Raw genomic sequence first — 20,196 nt, forward strand, 5'->3', positions numbered from 1 at the left:
TTAAATGAGGCACTCTTGGCTGCAGATGAAGATGACTCCTGCCTCCTAGCACTGCAGGGCCTCTCAGGTGCCTTTGATGTAGTCAACTACCCTACCCTCCAATGCATCCAGCAGTCTAGAATGAAATTTACTGCCCATGTCCTTATTTGGGACTCCTTCTACTATTCCTATCAACACAAGTTTGTTCACATGGGCACCTCCAGGTTACAATAGATCCCTATCATCTGCGGAGTGCCTCAGATGTCCATACTGTCCTCTGTCATCTGCAAACTCTACATAGAATCGCTTGGTGTTATCAACTGAGATAACAGCATCAAGATTCACAAATTATGCCGATGATAACCAACCCTCGTAAAAGTGGTCACTATTTTACACATCCAGCGATTCAAACCTTGCCTGAAGTTCCACTTGGCCAAGAAAGAATTCCTTTTATTTGCAAAGAACAACAAACAAGAAACAGTACATATCTTGCTCAAACCTTGATGTAATTGCACAGAATGAAACCGCTTTGAACCCTAGCTTTCACCACATGCCAAGTCACCTGGATTGGCCCACAACACTTACCTCACCCACAAGCAAGATATTACCAGAAAAAACAAAGGCAGAATGGAACTATTTCTCTATTCTAAAGAAATGAAAATTGTTTCTTTTGGAAAGATACTTCAGGATTGGTGTTCAAACAATGTAAATTTCTCATCTGGATGGTGTTATCACTCTGTTTCATGTCATGCTAGACTCCACAATGGCATCCCGTAAGATCAGGAGTCCTCCTGCCTGCCTTGATCCCTGATACGGATTTCCTTCTGACCGAGCTATCTCGATGGGCTTGGTCAGAAGTGAGTCCGAATGAGTCTTCAGAATGGCTTACACCGGGCTTTGTGAGCCCGTCCGTCATTCAGAATTCCCCCAAGTTTCACACTGCCTTTTTGTGCCGGCCTTTGTACAAAAAGGCATTGGGAAAAGCTTGGGGAGCCCTCAGAAAAGCCCCCATGAGAACAAGGCTGCTGAAGGGTGGCCTATTGGGAACCTATGGTGCCCCCATTTATCCCTGCACCTGGTGGCAGGTACCTTGAGGTGCCTACCCCCGGGTGCAGGGATGAACTACTCCACTGCTATTTGCTATGAGAGCATGCACTCCATTCAGAATGCATACTCTCAATGCACAGTATAGGATTGCCACCAAACAGGGTTCAGTCGCATCCTAATTCCTGGGCTGGAACCGACAACTGGAGAGCGTTCGGTTCCAGTTTCAAGACAATGCTGGATGGACTCAGGTCCATCGGCATCGCAATCGGCCCCTTAGTGTTGTTCATACACACAGTTGTGAAAAGATCAAATTACCACATTTTACCAGTTCTAACACAAACAAATTGCATATACATACTTAAATGTCCAGGTGGGTCAAAACTGGAAAAAAAGAATAACACCTACATTAAAGAATGCAAGATCAACATAAGGATGGAGTCTGAATAAATCTATTGTAGCACTTGCATCGATATATATGGAAAAGTTATCACCACAGCCGCAAAGTCCTTGCAGCCACACTGCTGACACCGCAGTAAACTCAGAAAACGGCAGTCAGAAGAGCGCTCGTGCTGTGGTCTATTTGGGGCCACAGTGTTCGGGTGGTCAGACCACCAAATTCGTAATATGGCCCTAAGATTCCTTTTGCTTGTAAATTACGACCATCTCTTTTGCAAAGCCTTGTTAAGTTTTTCTGTCCAATATTTTGATGCATTACTGTCCAGTACCTGAAGACCTCCTGACGTCTCCATTACATGTAATTTCTAGTATTGATAAGGAAAGTCATGGAATATGTTCTACTTTCATCATGAGTATTTTCTTTCCTGTATGTATTGAATGCATGCATTCTAGTAGTTTCCTAACACTAGATTAAGGGTTAGCCTAGATTTCGGGTTCGGCTCTTCACCTCCCTTGTAGAGGTCACCGCTTCCCCTCTGCTGCTGTGGTACAGGGGAATTGGTCCTGGTCCTCCTATCTCGCTTAACAGAGGTTCAAGCCTTCTGTCAACCTCATGCTGCCTTGGTCCCTCGCTGACCAAGGCATTTTTTCCTTTGCTGTGCCCTAATTTTCCCTGTTCCTTAAATTTTACCATATATTTTTTTTCTTTTACCTTCCTCACCAGTTTCTATTTACCCTGTTTTAATCCTATTCTACCCCCTCTGGTCAGCTGCACTCCCTCCCTGTCACCATCTGGCTCGTTTCACTTGGACCGTAACCAGCACTAAGACACTTGGACCTACAACCTGACTTGGACACAAAGACCCCAACACCAACTGTCACATCGCGTCACCATGCTCCACTAGAGAACACTTTACCTGCTGCAGCTTCTCCTGCGACATGACTACCCCATGACCACTATTCAGCAAACAACCAACCACATGCTGCAGCTCCACTGCACCCCACTCAACCTCAGATCACTCTGCGAGCATTCCACAAAAATCTGGAACACCATGACCACACTCTGATGTCAGGTTCATAATAGAAACCCGGCTCATCACCACATCTGCGCTGGACATCACCACCTCAACTCTCCCGATTATAAGATGATCCACTGCGACCTCACTGACAGACCCAGCGGAGGCATCACCATTATCCACAAGGACTCCCTCAACTGTGCCAACTCCGACAATGAAACAGCACTCCCATACCACCGAATTTACCTGGACAGACCACAGCATCATCCACTTCACTATCAACAGTCCACGAGATCCTCCTACAATTGGGGCAAGGCCACAGGACATTCTGGATTACTGCTCTAAAAGTACGAAGACTTGCGCCCTTGGACTCCCTCAAACACAACGTTCAGAACTTCTCCAGCTGGATCGCCTTGGACGCCAACATCATCACCCCCCATGAAGAACACCATCAAAAAGAGACTCCCCAAACAGGCCACCTGGTTCACCCCGGAGCTACTGACGCTCCAGTGACAATGCAAAAAACAAGAGAGACATTGGACCTCCACCAACCTCCACTCCTGCAGGTCTGCCCTCCACAACTAACAACACCATCTCTGAGAGACCAAGAAAGAAACCCTCAACACCTGTATTGAGGCAAACATGAACCGTCCCTCACTAGCCTTCTCCGACAACCTGACTGACTACTTTCATTGCAAAATCGCTGACATCTACCGCAACTTTGACCCTCAATCCATCGGCCTGAACCACTCGAGTACCCTTGTTTAAAGCGAGATCGGTGGTATAGGTGATAGGTTTTAGGCACTACAGGGTATTTTCACTTAGAATTGGTCATATGGAATCAAATATTAGTGAAGGTGCTCTAGGGTTAGGGAGAACCACCTGCCTCCCTAAATCCCTGTGGTAAACCAACAGAACAAAGCAAAAACTATACCCCAGCTCACATGAATTCAAAAGACATTCTTTTCAGAACTTAGTAAAAACACACAACGAAGTAGAACAATTTTGTCAACTTTTTTTCTTCTTTTTAATCAGTCTTCCTGATGTCAGGTGTTCAGGTTTCCCAAGCCAACACGTGTTTCGTTGCCTCCTGTAAATTAGTACATGCGACTTGTTCACGGCTAGGTAAAACACATATATACACTGTATGAGACTTTATATAGCAAAATGCGTAAAAACACAGTTTTGCGTGAACAAATGTGTTCCCAAGGCAACATCGAAGTGTAATTCCTTTGTGCCTTACATGGCACTTGACACAGAGTTAAGATAACACGCAAAAGAATATTCAGTTTTGCGTGACATTTTTTCGCATGCAGTTTCTTTCATTAAAGTAATCGTACACACTACAAAGTACATTTCATAGTTTCTATGATAAAAAAACAGTGCGTTTTGATTCTGGCTGGTTGTGTGCTAGGAATTATCCATATGTGAATTCCTACACTGCCTTTTCACCAGAAACAAAGCTATGTCACCCAGTGACACACCTGTGAGAAACACACCTTAATCACCTTATTCGCCATCACCATTATAGTGATTAATAGTCAAATTGTTAATGTAATGTTAATTCACTGACCTGTGTGTATTTGCAGTAATATATTCTGTGAATACAAAATTCGAAGAGAAATTTGTATACCAGCAGGTAACCTAATATTAGCAAATATACCCCCATATGCTAAAATCTAGCCAACACAAAGAATAAGTGCCCAAAGCACATACTTTTCATGTGGCGATAATTCCAGGCCACCTGGTCCCGTGGCGTGAGGTGAGATCAAAATTCAATCTCCAAAACTAATGTTATCGGTCATTTGTGGCCCCTCCGCTACCTGGTTTCCAGGTTATGGGGGGTACAGCCCATACGGTGTGTATGTGTTTGTGTGCTTTTCTGTACGACTCGCCCTTACCTGACGTGGACCGTACGAATCGCGTCCTCATACCCCGGTCCGGATCGTACTCGTTGGGTCGTACGGCATGTGTACGAGTTGTACGGTATGTGTACGAGTCGTACTGTTCACGGTTTCAGCCTTGCAATACGTACGGATCGCGACGATTCGGACGGATTCACGGAATACGGATCGTACTTCGCGACTCGGACGGACGGGTACGATTCGTACGGAGAGGGCTCCGGATACAAATCGTACGGACGTTTTTTTTCCTGAATCGGAATCGACCCCATAATGTTGCAAGGAGTTACAGATACGTCAGTATTTGTGACGTATCTGTAAGCGCAAAAGTGACGCATTGCTAGAGTGTGTCACAAAAGTGACGCAACTCCAGCAATGCTTCCTTTCACATGGGGCAAGCCCCATGTGAAAGGGCCTGCGTCAGTCTTATGCCTGCTGTGAGGCAGGCGCAAGATTTTGACGCAACGGGGTCCTAGAAGTGACGCTGTGAAATCTCATAGATTTCACTGCGTCACTTCTACAAGGCTTTTTGGGGGGGAACGGCCCCCTGCATACATTATACCTGACACAGGTTTAATGTAGCGCAGGGGTTTACAAAGTGACGCATCTGCTTAGATGCATCACTTTGTAAATAGTGCGCAACAGTAGGCATGTTTTACGCCGCCAATGCATCACAAAAAGTGACGCATCGGAAGTGCAAAACTGACGCAAGGCCTCATAAATGAGGTCCATAGTTTCTAATTCGGTATGCAATCACGTGCAATATAACATTGCATTGAAAGTACTCATTTTGAGATGGTGCATTGGGCATCTTTCAGTATCAAGACTGTGATACTGTAAAGAGTGTGGTCAAATTTTAGAGTCTCTTAAGGAGGCATTTTCCCAGCTGTGAGAGTGAGCATGTTTCTGTGTTAATGTTGTACGTAAAGTAATTAAAAGTGTACATGAACAATTTGGTGCATTGAATATGACTGAAAAGTTTGGTTATAGTGTGATTCAGCTTTTGAACTGAGTGGCATTCAGAAATCTATTATTTAATGCCAATGGCCCTATACTCAAGGCACTTTAGCACCTTTGGGGCAATAGAGAAATATTTGGGGCATTGAGCACTAGCTTGGCACTTCTACTAATGTGTACTATTGTTATACAGTGGTTGAGAAGCAGATTAGAAATGAGTGGCTCCTGGGTAGTATATTCTGGCATTTATGAACCATGATACCAGTGACGTGAAAACTAAAATTCTGACATTTAGGTTACTTTCAGCTGTTTTTAAAAGTTTAGTCTGGTAGTAATAGGGAAGTGTTTTAGTATGAATATGCTTTGTTTGACATTGGTATATACATAGTTAGTGCTTTATATATATTTTAACTCTTAACATCTACTGTCACCCATATTAGGTAAGTGGCCATTTCTTCTAAACATCAATCATTGGTATAGATTCTCCTTTGATATCGTCAAAACAATACTGTTTATTGTTTTATGTTTCCTTTTGGCTGTTTGTATGCTAGTTTGCACAATATCATGGAGAAACTTTGACTATGGCTGTTTGTTGTAGTAGGCATTGGCATTGTGACATACGTTTGTGAGACAATAAAACTGAATGACCCCACCAGAAATTGATTGTGACGTAAATTTAATTCAATGTTTTTTTCATAAAATTAAATATAGGAGAATTCATTTAAAAAAAAGAACCATTTAAAGTGCTATGATTATGAATTAAAATGTCTAAGCTGCGTTCAGCATGTTGAGAAATATCATAAATAAATATTGAGAAATAGCAAGCCGTGAATCCGACATTTTGAATTAGCTGTTGTAATATGGTCATGTTTGAACAGTAAAATTAAAACACAAAACAAAAGAAAAGAAAGCAGCCCTGCAGAAAGTTTCAGCTGCTATAAACTGAAAAAGGTTTCAAGGTAAAAGTTGGTTCGACCCGCATATTCGAATGAAATGTCATTGCATTATTTTATGCCAAACACTCACTCATGGGTTGAATAGGTGCAATATTCAAAATCTGGTGCTTCTGTTTTTTTATCAATTGATTTATTTCTTTACAGATTAATCATAATATATACTGCTATTTCATTATTTTAATGAATATCACATATCTCAGAAATGGTTTAAATAATGTTTCTGGTTTTGTATTGTTCCTTCTCTCTACTGTATTTAGTTTAGCATCACCACTATAAATAAATCCTTGAGCTCAACCTCCTACAATAAACTGCATGCCCCTGAAGATGGAATAACATGTTTCAACCCATTATTAATATTTACAAACACAGTATCAAAATCTGTATCATAGTCTTTAGTCAGAACATGTGAAAATTATCAATAAAGTCCTACCTTTGGTAAAAAATAGCCCTTGAAGTTAATATCCACAGTCGTCTCACGGGGAAAATCTAAAGGGAAAATGTTGCCAAATCTCTGCACCTCATGTATGACTGCATCTGTGTATGGCATAAGCTTCCGATGTCCTATGCTCAGGTGCTTGGAGCCTACCACCCTGTCAATCTCTTCCTGGACCTTTCCTAGGTACAAACAACAAGAGGTATTTATCTTTAGAGTTATCAGCATATATGTCCACATTTTGTATACCATTACTTGGATTATCAATGTGCAGAAGAACATGTAGATACTCGGGGGTCCATTGCGATGTCGGGCGGATTGCCTCCGCCAGGCTGGCGGTGGCCACCGCCGACCTGGCGGAGGCAATCCGCCCGACATCGCAAGCCCAAATCCCCCCCACCATATTAGGATGGCGGGGGGGATGGCGGCGGTGAAAAACACCGCCCGCATGTTTTCCGCCCCGGTCGCCATGCGGACGGGGCAGAAAACGAGTAATATGGTGGCAGTGTCTGTTAGACACCGCTCGCCATATTACTATGTACATTTTTCAATGCCTTTCGAAAGGCATGCGGTGTTCACTCTGGGGGTCCCCTGTGGGCCCCCAGAGTGAATGCCAAAGGGGGGTGGCACCGTGCGGTGCCTGCCGCATCGATCATTTAAATGCGTGCTTTTTTTGTAACATTGTGGCAGGCGGTGCAGTGAGCACCGCCCGCCACAATGTTAAATTGAGGAATGCGCCCGCCACTGTGGCGGGCGCATCATAATACCAATGTCGGGACCCCGGCCCTTTAGGCGGGCGGTCCCGATAGCCATCCTAATAGCCCCCTCAATTTCCAGAGGAAAACGCTTGTACAACCTACATATGCATATCAGATTTTAACAAGAGGATGAACAATCTTAGGGTGATGTAATGGGTTGTTCCTTTTTCAAACAAATCTCAACATATTAGATATTGTTTTTAGAGATATTATGATTTACAAAATGAATAAAAACTGTCAACAGTTATATTCAATGTAGTATCAACAGAAAAATAAATAAAATGAAACATAAACTATGGTTACAAACTATAGAACTGCAGCTCATGAGTACATATCCCATCACTTTTTCACAACTCTCTTTGTACCATAATCAGCAATGCTGAACTGGTTACACTTTCCACAAGACCCTACAAACTTCTCTGTTACACCACAATCCCCAAATCAAATCTCCTTCCCTGCAGAGAGTGCTAATGCATGCTAGGGCCATGACTCTTAACAAAGAATTGATGAGAATATCAAAAGCTGCTTAATGTCCAAGTCTCATTATATGTAACCCCATTAGCAACCTCATAGCAGACATATTGTTAATAAATTATTTAAAGACCTCATTGAATATGTTGTTTCACCGAAGTATACACTTGCCCATGCTAACAAGCAATGACGAAGAGACAGAGGAATACCTTAATTCCTATGAATAATCTTCACATCAGCACCTTGACGATTTGTAATACCAGATCTATCATGAACTATCCTGACCTTAACACTTGATTACTCTACACGGCGGCCCGGCCGTGGCCGGAGCACCATCGCCTGCTGGGAGAAAAGTCACATCCATCAGCACGAGGCCCGAGTCAGTTACCCTTCGTGACTCGTGTGCACAGCGCTCTTTATGTAATGCAGCATGCTTGAATGTGACACGATCCACTCAGGAACTTTAAAGACAAGCATGATTTTTAAAATGTACACACGGACTTACTCAAAGGAAATAATGATTTTCGTTTCACAGACTACAAGTCCCAGCAATTACCAGCGTGATGATGCGCTTAGCGAACGCCCACTGTGGGGCTTGGTAATTAACAACAGTCGGAAATGCCAAGTGAAGCGATTCCTGTGTGTCATTTTTGCAGCCTCTGAAGACGGGGTTCTGACCCTGAAACGCGTCAGGCAACCTTCTAATTGTGAAGCAGAAAGGCATGCATATTAATTAAGGCTGGATTGCAAGAGCACTGTCAAGTGCTTTGGTGAATGCTAAGGGTATTTGGTATTTGATATATATATTACCTACTGGCGATAGCCAGTAGGTATATATAGTTAGGATTGTTTTCCATAGGGAAATCGCAACATTCTATAGGGAATAACTTTGGCGCCGGTTGAGGAATCTTCCTGATATTTTCCTTGACTTTGCCTTGCGGCGCTCCGCTCCTTCCCTGAAAGTTTGGGGGGGATTCGTCAAGCGGGGGCCGAGATAAAAGGGGAGTCCCAAAACGTGTTTTCCCCATGTTAATTTCCATAGGGCGGTTGGACTCACTTTTAGCCCGAACGGCTGAATGGTTTTCCACCAAACTTGGCAAAATTGTAGGGACTGGTAGCCCGATGTGCCTTTGCTATGTCTCAAGATATGTGCTCCAGTGGTTTTTACGACAATTAACGTTGAAAAAATATATATTGGGCTACATTGGGCTATATATATATGTTAGAGCCCAAATGTAGCCCAATGTAGCCCAAAGATGGCCACCAGAGACAAATAAAAACAAATGTAGCCCAAATATCAGCCATATGTAGCCCAACTATAGCCCAATGACAGAATGTCCCAGAGTGTTCTAAAGAACAACTATAGCGCTAACAGTCTTACTTATGACAAAAGTATGGCCCACCTGAAGTCATCTTGATTGGAATAAAGTGTTAACACTTAAAACATTTAATTTGCAAAGGAACAAAATGAGGGGGTTCATTTTGCCATAGAAATTATGATTAGTGCTGAAGAAAGAAAAATTAGGGCACATTTTGAGTGACTTCTCAAATAATCTTATATTTCATTAAAAAAATTCTGATATGCAGTCTCCCAAGATGGCCACCAGAGACAAAAGAGCCCAAATGTAGCCCAAATATCAGCCAGATGTAGCCCAACTATAGCCCAATGACAGAATGTCCCAGAGTGTTCTAAAGAACAACTAGAACGCTAACAGTCTTACTTATGACAAAAGTATGGCACACCTGAAGTCATCTTGATTGGAATAAAGTGGTAACACTTAATACATTTAATTTGAAAAGGAACAAAATGAGGGGTTTCATTTTGCCATAGAAATTTTATATATATATATATTCACCGAAAAAACCATAGGTTACACACCAGTTATAGTTAGCTGGAAATTTTACTCGCATAAAACCATTGAAATTCCCACGTTATAGTTAGTTGGACTCACTATAACTTGCACGTCTGCAATGCACTGCTGATGACGTCACATATTACATCACTCATGCATATATTTAAATATTTAAACATTACTCGCTAATATATGTATTCACTAAGATACACATAATAAGCCAGTTAACCAATCAATTTTTTTTTTCAAAACACTGAAAAAAACAGGTTTCAGGCCTTATATAGTTAGGACTTAGCATTTAAAAAACCTTTGAAATTCACTGAAAAAACCATAGGTTTCAGGCCTTATATAGTTAGGAATTAGCATTTAAAAAGCCTTTGAAATTCACTGAAAAAACCATAGGTTTCAGGCCTTATATAGTTAGGAATTAGCATTTAAAAAAACCTTTGAAATTCACTGAAAAAACCCTAGGTTTCAGGAGTTATATAGTTAGGAATTAGTTTTTAAAAAACCTTTGAAATTCACTCAAAAACTATAAGTTTTAGTGCTGTTATAGTTACCTGGACATTTTACTCATACAAAACCAATGAAATTGCTCCTATATAGTTAGTTGTACTAACTATATTTCGCGCACCCGCAATCCACTGCTGATGATGTCACATATTAGATCATTCATGACATGGTCAGTGACATCACTGATGACATCTCAAATGACATCACTGATGACATCACTGATGACATCATCCACGTGACAATCACATACACCTTTTCATACACGATTACAATTTTTCATCACTGTTTGTAAAATACAGAGTATCTTTAAATCCATTGTCACAGCAATACAAGTATCTAAAAATCCACTCAGTGATTCATAGATGTATACACACATCTAATCACTTACCTATGGATTCACTCATACATGCTGTCAATGAACAATAGAACACTATCAAAAATACTTATACATCTATATCGACATTAAACAACAGCACGCATCCTATTCACATATGAAGTCATCCTACTCACTTATGCAAACAATGGATCATACTTACATATTTACTTAGCAAAACACTTATACAAACACCACTTCTTCTATTCATTTAGATAGTAAGTCATACTTAGTGAATTATAAAATCATTATTACAAGTATACAGTTATCCATACAGTCACTCACACAATCATTGTGTCTTATGTATACTTATTTATATACAACAACTGACACATACACTGCCTTTTATTTTTATAGTTTGTTGGACCTGTACCTTTGAGAAATATATTTGCTCATCACCACACCCATAAAGAGATTCCCTCACCCAAACTGTTAGAACATGTAGTTTTAACTTCATATATCTACTGAATCAACTATTCAAACATCTTTGGACAGTCACACACCCCCCATCGAACCACACACACTTTCACACTCCCATACAAATACTCAGTTAACTAATCAATAACTAATATAGACTTTCACATAGCTAGTAACCAACTGTAGAATCAGTTTACACAACAACTGACAAAGTGATACAGATATTCACACAGTTTAGTCACTATCCACTATATTTAGTGAGACATTATAAATTAGTCAAGTAAACAGTCAATTACACTGCTACTAAATCCTCCATCCAAATATTTATTTATATATATCCACTCATTCTTCAATGTAAATTGCTATATATATAATGCATATTTAAATAACGAACAAACCACATTCACTGGATGATGTCATCAGTGATGTCATCAGTGATGTCATTTGAGATGTCATCAGTGATGTCACTGACCATGTCATGAATGATCTAATATGTGACATCATCAGCAGTGGATTGCGGGTGCGCGAAATATAGTTAGTACAACTAACTATATAGGAGCAAGTTCATTGGTTTTGTATGAGTAAAATGTCCAGCTAACTATAACACCACTAAAACTTATAGTTTTTTCAGTGAATTTCAAAGGTTTTTTAAAAACTAATTCCTAACTATATAACTCCTGAAACCTATGGTTTTTTCAGTGAATATATATATATGTATATATATATACATATATATATATGTCCCAATAATAAGGTAACAGTGTTTGTCATTATTAAATCTAAAATGAACTAACGAATGAGCAGTGGACAAGAGGAGACACTGCAATATTCGATGGACTCTTAACTATTTATTCAAGCACCTATACAGTATATTTTGTGTATTTATACAGTTATATTTTTCTATCCAAAATGTTTTAACATGTTTATATGGATATGTAAATATGAATGTATATAATGTATCTATATTTTCATTGACTATTTATTTGTATATAATATTAAAATGTATTTATTTATTTGTATAGGTGGAATGAGTCATGACCAGCAACCAAAGGACCGTTAAATGTACATAAAAACGAACAAAGAAACAAAAAAGTGGTGAATGTAGCATTTAAGCAGAAATATTATATGTGGGGGAAAAAATTGCTTTGCTTATAGGTTGACAAGTAGAAATCACTGGATATTAGCGGGCACTGTGACTATCACTTTAAAATGTGTGGGCATTACACAATCACAAGATCATAGGTGGCTGTTTAAATAAAGGAAAAAAATGACAAAAAAAGAAAAAACTCGGAAAAAGTAAAAAAAGTGGATCACTATTTAAATGAAGTGTATAGGTGGATTGGCGTCATGTGATCGAGTCCCAAGCTAGGGACGAAATGCTTCATGGCTGCCCCATCTGTTTTTATATCTGTAATGGAATAGAATTCTGAAGGTATTCCAACATCTGTGGTCTGTGCTCTTCATTTCGGTATCCTGCGAGAGGAATTGTGAAACTGAGGAGAACTACTCGATTTTAAAAAAGACAGGTTGTTAACTCCGCCTGTTTTCTCACGGACCCCCCAGCATAACGGGCTCACCTGCTGCAAAGTAGTTTCCTGCTTGGTAACAAGCATCAAGATTTAATCCGGAAGGATTTACGGCAAACGAGACCCCCCAACGGAGCGGTTGAGGGATTCAACTGGGGAAGCTAAACCCGAAAAAGGCACCAAGGTAAACGGGAGAGGTGTTGGAAAACACTACTTATGTGGACCCGGTGCTTTGAAAGGGCGGCGCTTTCATTTTCGGTGACCCATTCATTAAGGCTCAGAGTTGGGTGCTGGGCTCAATCGCGCTGGGAAGAGATCGAGGCAAGCGGCTATCCTAGCCGTTACGGGAATTCATGTTGAAAGCTTCGACTCTGCCGGTGACCTTTACAAACATCAGAACAATTTACATACAGTACAATCACAATAGAGGCAGCGGACGCCAGAAAAGAAAGGGAGGAGGCAGCAGCTGCCATGTTTAATGATGATGCTGTGGCTAATAAAGACTACGTTACTCAGAAAGCAGCAGTACCCAATGGCAATACCGGGATTAAGGACAAATGCCAGCAATTAGAGAAACTCATGAGAACGGAGCAGAAACGTTGGTGGGAGGCGAAGTCCCTGCAACGATATGTTGTAGTAGGGCGCGTACCACGTGGATTGAGAATATTAATCGCCCCAAGTTATGAAGCACCCGATCGCGACATGATGCGCGAATGGGCAGAAACAAATTTAGAATCCTCTAGAAGACTTCTCCTCATTCTTGTTAAATATGCGGAAAAAGATTGCATCAAGTTAGCTGAAGATATTGATATTTTGACAAAGGAGTTGGATGCAATGGAGCCGCAGGATGATATAAATAAACTGAAAACCGAGATGAAGAAACGTCTGAAGAAAGAGGAGGATGTAATCAGGGAACGGAAAACATTCAAATTCCACCGTGACCGATGTGATTAGGAACAGGGGAGGATTTTCACATTCGCACGCAAGTTTGATGTTTTGAAGGCGAATAATAGGACATCAAAAATTGGGGCAATGAATTTGAATCAAGAAACTGAACTAACATCAGCATCGGAGGATAGCTGTGCAGTTGAAAGTGGCTCTGAGGCGGATACACAAAGCAAGGATAAACCAACTAAAGGACGGCGACGTTCGCTTACTGAGGAAGTGGATTTTTTTATGTTGGGAGCGCCTCCAATCCTTACAAGCACGGAAACCACAAACCAATGAAAGCAGAGGAGGAACAAAAGAAGGAGGGAGAGAAGAAAAGCAAACCGAAGAAGGAGGAGTAATCAAGAAACAGCAGCAGAAAAAACCATGGAGGAAACATTGGAAAAAATAATATCATCGGATGTAAAAACAAGCAGTTCTAAAACTGTCATCAATTTGTCCGATATGACTCTTAATGCTGCTGAGACACAATTGCTTGCCTTAGGTCTTTTTTTCTGTCCGGAGAGTTCATTTAATTATACCAAATCCAGGGTTGATGTTTATAAAAATGTTCGGAAATTGAAGCTCCGTAAATTCCATGCTCAAACTGGAAAAATACAGATTGGGGACCCATCAGCAGGGCCCAGTGCTCTAACCGTGCCAACACTTGATACAGATGCTATACAGAACCTAGATTCACAACAATTGGTGGATTCTATTTTTTACATGATGCAGTAAACCAGCCAGCCAAATTACATGATTATTTCTGCCGATAATGTTCCAAGGACCAAATGCATAACACCTTTCAAACCACCGTCAACGTTTTATCCTATGATGCTTAAAGACAACATCGATATGTTCCAAGAACAGGTCATTCAAGATTTAAAGAACCTCATTAAAGTGACCATTAAAGCTACAATGGAAGACAAATGCAAAATTAAAAAGGCTTTGCAATATCATCAACTTATGACAAAAAGCAACAAAGAAATTGTAGTGCGGAACACCGACAAGGGCGGCAATGTTGTCCTATAGAGGAGAAAAGACTATTTAGAGGAAGATTTGAAACAACTTAGCGATGAGCAGTGTTATGGCAAAAATAACAAACAGATATGGAATACTACACATGCGCCATTTCGAATGAAACTCATGGCCTGGCGAGAAAAGGGTATGTTAACGATTGATGAATTTAAATATTTGTGGAATCCAAGTCCAACTATCCCGATTCTATATTTCATACCCAAAGTGCATAAAGATGAAATGTACCCACCAGGTAGGCCAATAATTTTGGCCAAAAACCGTATTTTGTGGATTTTTTCCTTCAAGAGTTTGTCGCAAATTTGGCCTCGTTCATTAAAAACATCGGAGACTTTCTGTTTAAGATGAAAGATTTCCAATGGAAAAATTTGTATCTAATGATTGCTTTAGATGTAACATCACTATATACATCAATCAAACACAGTGATGGGTTTCGGGCCTTAAAATATTACTTAGCGAGGAAAGGGCCAAACTATCAGGAACATAATAGAATGATTGTTAATTTGATTGAATATGTCTCAATAACACTGCATTTTTGTTCCAAGATGTGATGTATCAACAGTTGAGAGGTGTAGCCATGGGGGCCAGCTTCTCCCCCAGCTACGCATGTTTACACATAGGCTGGTGGGAGGAGCAGGTCCTCATGGCAAAACACTCAGACGTTTTTAACAAGCATGTCAGAAATTGGTGGAGGTATATTGATGACCTCTTTCTGGTCTGGGAAGGCAGTGAGTGTGATGCAAATAATTTCATTGAATCACTGAATCAAAATGATTTAAACTTAAATTTCACTGCTATCATGAGTCGTTCCACAGTTACTTTTTTGGATGTGGAAATTTACATAGACCAGGGGAGGCTTGAAACTAAATTACACCGTAAATCTACTGCCGGAAATGCCATCTTGTACGCCAGTAGTGCTCATCGCACCCACCTTGTGCAAAGCATTTCTTATGGCGAGCTCTTGCGCATAATAAGAATTTGTAGCAATAAGGAAACACTGCTAATAGCGCAAGGAGAATGCCTAGCCAGATTTAAGGAACGAGGATATGGAAAACAATGTCTTAAAAAGGCCCTCAACAAATGCAATTTGGTTGATAGAAATCAGCTCTGTAGAAATGATAAGGCCCCCAATACCCAAAAGGAAGCCCCTGGCATGTTCAGATTTATTCTGGACTACAGTAAGGAACATCTAGTAGTAAGAAAGATTATCAAACGAAATTGGCACTTTGTCAAACAGGATCCAGTTATTGGCATGACTGTTCCCAAAAACCCGATGATAACCTACAGGAGAGGGGGTTCAATGAAGGACGCCCTTGTGGAAAATGATCCAGATGGACCACAACCCAAGGGCTCTTGGCTTTCACAAAGAAAAGGGTTCTTTAAGTGTAAGGTGTGTAAAGCCTGTCAGCACAGTGTAAATACAACAGAATTTTCAACACCGGTTGGAGGGCCAAACAGGGTGATTACAAAAGCACTTAATTGCGAACTAACCATGTGATCTATGTGTTGGAGTGCCCATGTGGACTGAGATACATCGGAAGTACTACCCTACCAGGACACAAGAGGGTACTCCAACACATTAGAGCAATTAGAAATCACGATCAGACTTATCCAGTGGCCAGACATTTCCATGAACGACATGAGGGTAATTCGAAAGATCTTAGGTACTACCTCACAGACTCTGTCCCAAAAAAAAAACGTGGTGGGAATAGAGAGAGACGCCTTAGACTGCTGGAAATGCATTACATTTTGAGCCTGGATAGTAAACACCCGAATGGTCTTAATAGTCCTGAAGAACTACATGCCAGCCTATAAGGCACAAAAGGGTTCCTATATTCAAATTACAATATTTAATGACAATAACTCTCTCGAAACTAATTTGATAAAAAAGTTCACAATTTAAATCTCCTGAGTATGCCATGCAACTGAATAAAGCAATTAGGGCTTCAAACTGCGAGATCCGGTATTGTCAAATTAAGATTGAATGAGTATGTATATATGTATATACAACTTGATAACATGGTTGCTCTTTTTTTTTAATCACCTTATCAACTTTTATATCACTTATAATCTTATTGGTTTTACTTTTTCTAACTTCAGTCATGGTGTTAGACACTAATAGGATATTGGAGTTAGACGTGGGTATATACACTTTTCCTATTTAGACAATTCCAGTGAGGTTTAAATATTGACAACCTACAATAATTAGGGTTTCCACTTGCCCTTTATGACAGCAAAATTAAAGGAGTAGTTAAAACATCTATTGAAATAAAATTAAACTATGTAGCTTTTTTGTTAAGTCCCATTAATAAGGTAACAGTATTGGTCATTATTAAATCTAAAATGAACTAACGAATGAGCAGTGGACAAGAGGAGACACTGCAATATTCGATGGACTCTTAACTATTTATTCAAGCACCTATACAGTATATTTTGTGTATTTATACAGTTATATTTTTCTATACAACATTTTTAACATCTTTTATGGTTATGTAAATATGAATGTATATAATGTATCTATATTTTCATTGACTATTTATTTGTATAAAATATTAAAATGTATTTATTTATTTGTATAGGTGGAATGAGTCATGACCAGCAACCAGAGGACCGTTAAATGTATATAAAAACTAACAAAGAAACAAAAAAGTGGTGAATGTAGCATTTAAGCAGAAATATTATATGTGGGGGAAAAAATTGCTTTGCTTATAGCTTGACCAGTAGAAATCACTGGATATTAGCGGGCAGCGTGACTATCACTTTAAAATGTGTGGGTATTACACGATCACAAGATCATAGGTGGCTGTTTAAATAAAGGAAAAAAATGACAAAAAAAGAAAAAAATTCAGGAAAAAGTAAAAAATAGTGGATCACTATTTAAAAGAAGTCTATTGGTGGATTGGCGTCATATGATTAAGTCCCAAGCCAGGGACGAAACGCGCCATGGCTGCCCCATCTGTTGTTGTATCTGTAATGGAATAAAATTCTGAAGGTATTCCAACATCTGTGGTCCGTGCTCTTTATTTCGGTATCCTGCGAGAGGAATTGTGAAACTGAGGAGAACTACTCGATTTTAAAAAAGACAGGTTGTTAACTCCGCCTGTTTTCTCACGGACCCCCCAGCATAACGGGCTCACCTGCTGCAAAGTAGTTTCCTGCTTGGTAACAAGCATCAAGATTTAATCCGGAAGGATTTACGGCAAACGAGACCCCCCAACGGAGCGGTTGAGGGATTCAACTGGGGAAGCTAAACCCGAAAAAGGCACCAAGGTAAACGGGAGAGGTGTTGGAAAACACTACTTATGTGGACCCGGTGCTTTGAAAGGGCGGCGCTTTCATTTTCGGTGACCCATTCATTAAGGCTCAGAGTTGGGTGCTGGGCTCAATCGCGCTGGGAAGAGATCAAGGCATATATATATATACTTTATTTTAAAAAACTAATGCTCGTCACCAATTGGTATGCATAGTTACAACCTGGTTTCCATAGGAAAAGCATTTTTTGATTTGGTAATAACTTTGGCGTAGTTTGACAAATCTTTGCGAAATTCTCCCAGAAAAAAGTTTATCCAGGTCAGCTCCTTTCTTGAAAGGTTGGGGGTGATTCGTCAATGGAGGGCTGAAAAAAAAGGGGGGTGCCAAAATGAGTTTTCCTCATGTTAATTTCCTTAGGAAATTTTGAGACAAGCTGCAGCCCGAACTGCTGAATGGAATTACCCCAAATTTGGTAGAAAGGTAGAGCTTGGTTCAGAAAGCAACTTTTTTTTAAAAAGGTGTAAAATCAATTTCCCATAGGAAACTTTGTGCAAGGCCACCGCTGAAAGTGCAAAACGTAATTACCCCAAATTTGGCACAAAGGTAGTGCGTGGGTCAGAAAGCGACCTTTTTTTAAATAGTGTAAATCTGTTCAGTAGTTGCTGAGAAATTAGAAAATTTAAAGTGTTGATATCTGGGTGGAGCCTAAGTCTGGTGCACGAGCTTCACTGTGATTGGCTGCCAACACTCCAAACCAGGAAGTGTTGGCAGCCATTTTGTGACTTGGTAGAAGTGAGTCACTAGAAAACAAAGAAACAAAGGTAGAAAACAAGAGATGGGGCAGGGTAGAAACACCCTGACCCCTAGGCCTGCTCAGGGGGTCCTAAAAGGACACCCAGGGCCAAATAAAATATTCTAAAAAATATCGGTGTAATTCGCACTGGGGTCGTGGGTTCCTATGTTTTATTTTAATGAGACCCCAGGGTGGGCTAGGTCCCGAGTGCATTTCTTAAAAATTAAAAGCGGGGGCTCGCTGAGGCTGCGGGTGCCCGCTGGGGTACCTGCATTCTCGGGGGTTCACTCATGTTGGGAGGGAGGTTGCGCAGCCCCCTTCCTGGAGAACTCCTTCTGCCTATATAAGACCCCATGGTGGGCTAGGTCCCGAGTGCATTTCTTAAAAATTAATAGCAGGGGCTCGCTGAGGCTGCGGGTGCCCGCTGGGGTACCTGCATTCTCGGGGCTTCACTCATGTTGGGAGGGAGGTTGCGCAGCTCCCTTCCTGGAGAACTCCATCGGCCTATAACTTCGGCGTCGTTGACAATTCTTTAAAAAAAATTCCAAAAAGTTTCTCTTTTTTTGATCAGCTCCTATGTTGAAAGTTTAGGGGTGATTGGTCAAGAAGGGGCTGAGAAAAAAGGGGGGTGTCAAAACGTGTTTTCTCAATGGATTTTCCATAGGAAACCTTAGACAAGTCTATAGGTCAAACTGCCTAACAAAATTACGCCAAATTGGGCAGGAAGAAAGGTCTTGGTCCAGAAAGTGCGGTTTTGTAGAAATGGTGTAAATCCGTTCAGTAGTTTTTTAGATATTAAAGGGAAAAAAAATATTTATATCTGGTTGGTGCGTAACTCCAGAGCACAAGTTTGCCTCTGATTGGCTGCTAACTCTTCAAACCAGGAACTGTTAGCAGCCATCTTGTGCCTCTCATCGAATGAAAATATAAATGAAAGGTTCCAGGGGCAATTTAATATATAGCGTAGCTCTGTGTAATGATGATTTGGATGCGAAGGTTTAAGATATATTAACAATAAAGGAGAAACAGGTGAGGTCCAGACGGCACGACTACTGCTCCAGGACGCTAGTAGGAAGATAACCCTTTCACGCTCCCTGTGCTCAACAACACCACTACGCAGGTATGCCTTTAGAAGCCAGTCCGTCGACTCGCAGCTGTCTACCTTTTCAAGCTAGTACGCCGCTGTACCTCTACCTCTGTGAGCTACTACGCTGCTGTTCCTTTGGGAGCGGACTGCTCGTAGTTCTGCCTTTGTGAGTCGAGCAGATGGGCCGCAGTTGTTCTTCTGCGAGCCTGGGTACGAACTGTTCATAAGTCACACTATATGAACATTGAAAAGCCATTTTGTAATTCAGTCCGTCAGCTGGCATCTGTCTGAGGCAATTTTTAAAACATGCCGGAGCTCTTTCTGTGAGAGATACCCCTTTCACACTGCGTCTCCCCACATTAGCAGGTAACACACCAATTAGCATGTAATCCACCCTCTTCCCACATCACCAGCATACCCCAACAACCTTCTTGGGCCCGGAAGTGTTCCTCTATGAACTAATAATGAAAATATGCTTGTGAGATTGGAGAAATAAGAATCTTAGT

At 40.7% G+C, this 20,196-nt stretch overlaps 1 protein-coding gene across 1 annotated transcript in view; it reads right to left on the reverse strand.

The window, feature by feature from the left end:
• Positions 1–20,196, reverse strand: part of LOC144762421 (cytochrome P450 2K1-like) — a 455,676-nt gene that overhangs the window by 37,252 nt on the left and 398,228 nt on the right. The window contains exon 7 of the mRNA XM_078647601.1: positions 6,683–6,867. Coding sequence (XP_078503727.1) covers positions 6,683–6,867 — 185 coding nt within the window. The remainder of the gene's footprint in view (positions 1–6,682; positions 6,868–20,196) is intronic.

This window comes from Lissotriton helveticus, chromosome 6 (assembly GCF_964261635.1).
Source record: "Lissotriton helveticus chromosome 6, aLisHel1.1, whole genome shotgun sequence".
Classification (NCBI taxonomy): Eukaryota; Metazoa; Chordata; class Amphibia; order Caudata; family Salamandridae; genus Lissotriton; species Lissotriton helveticus.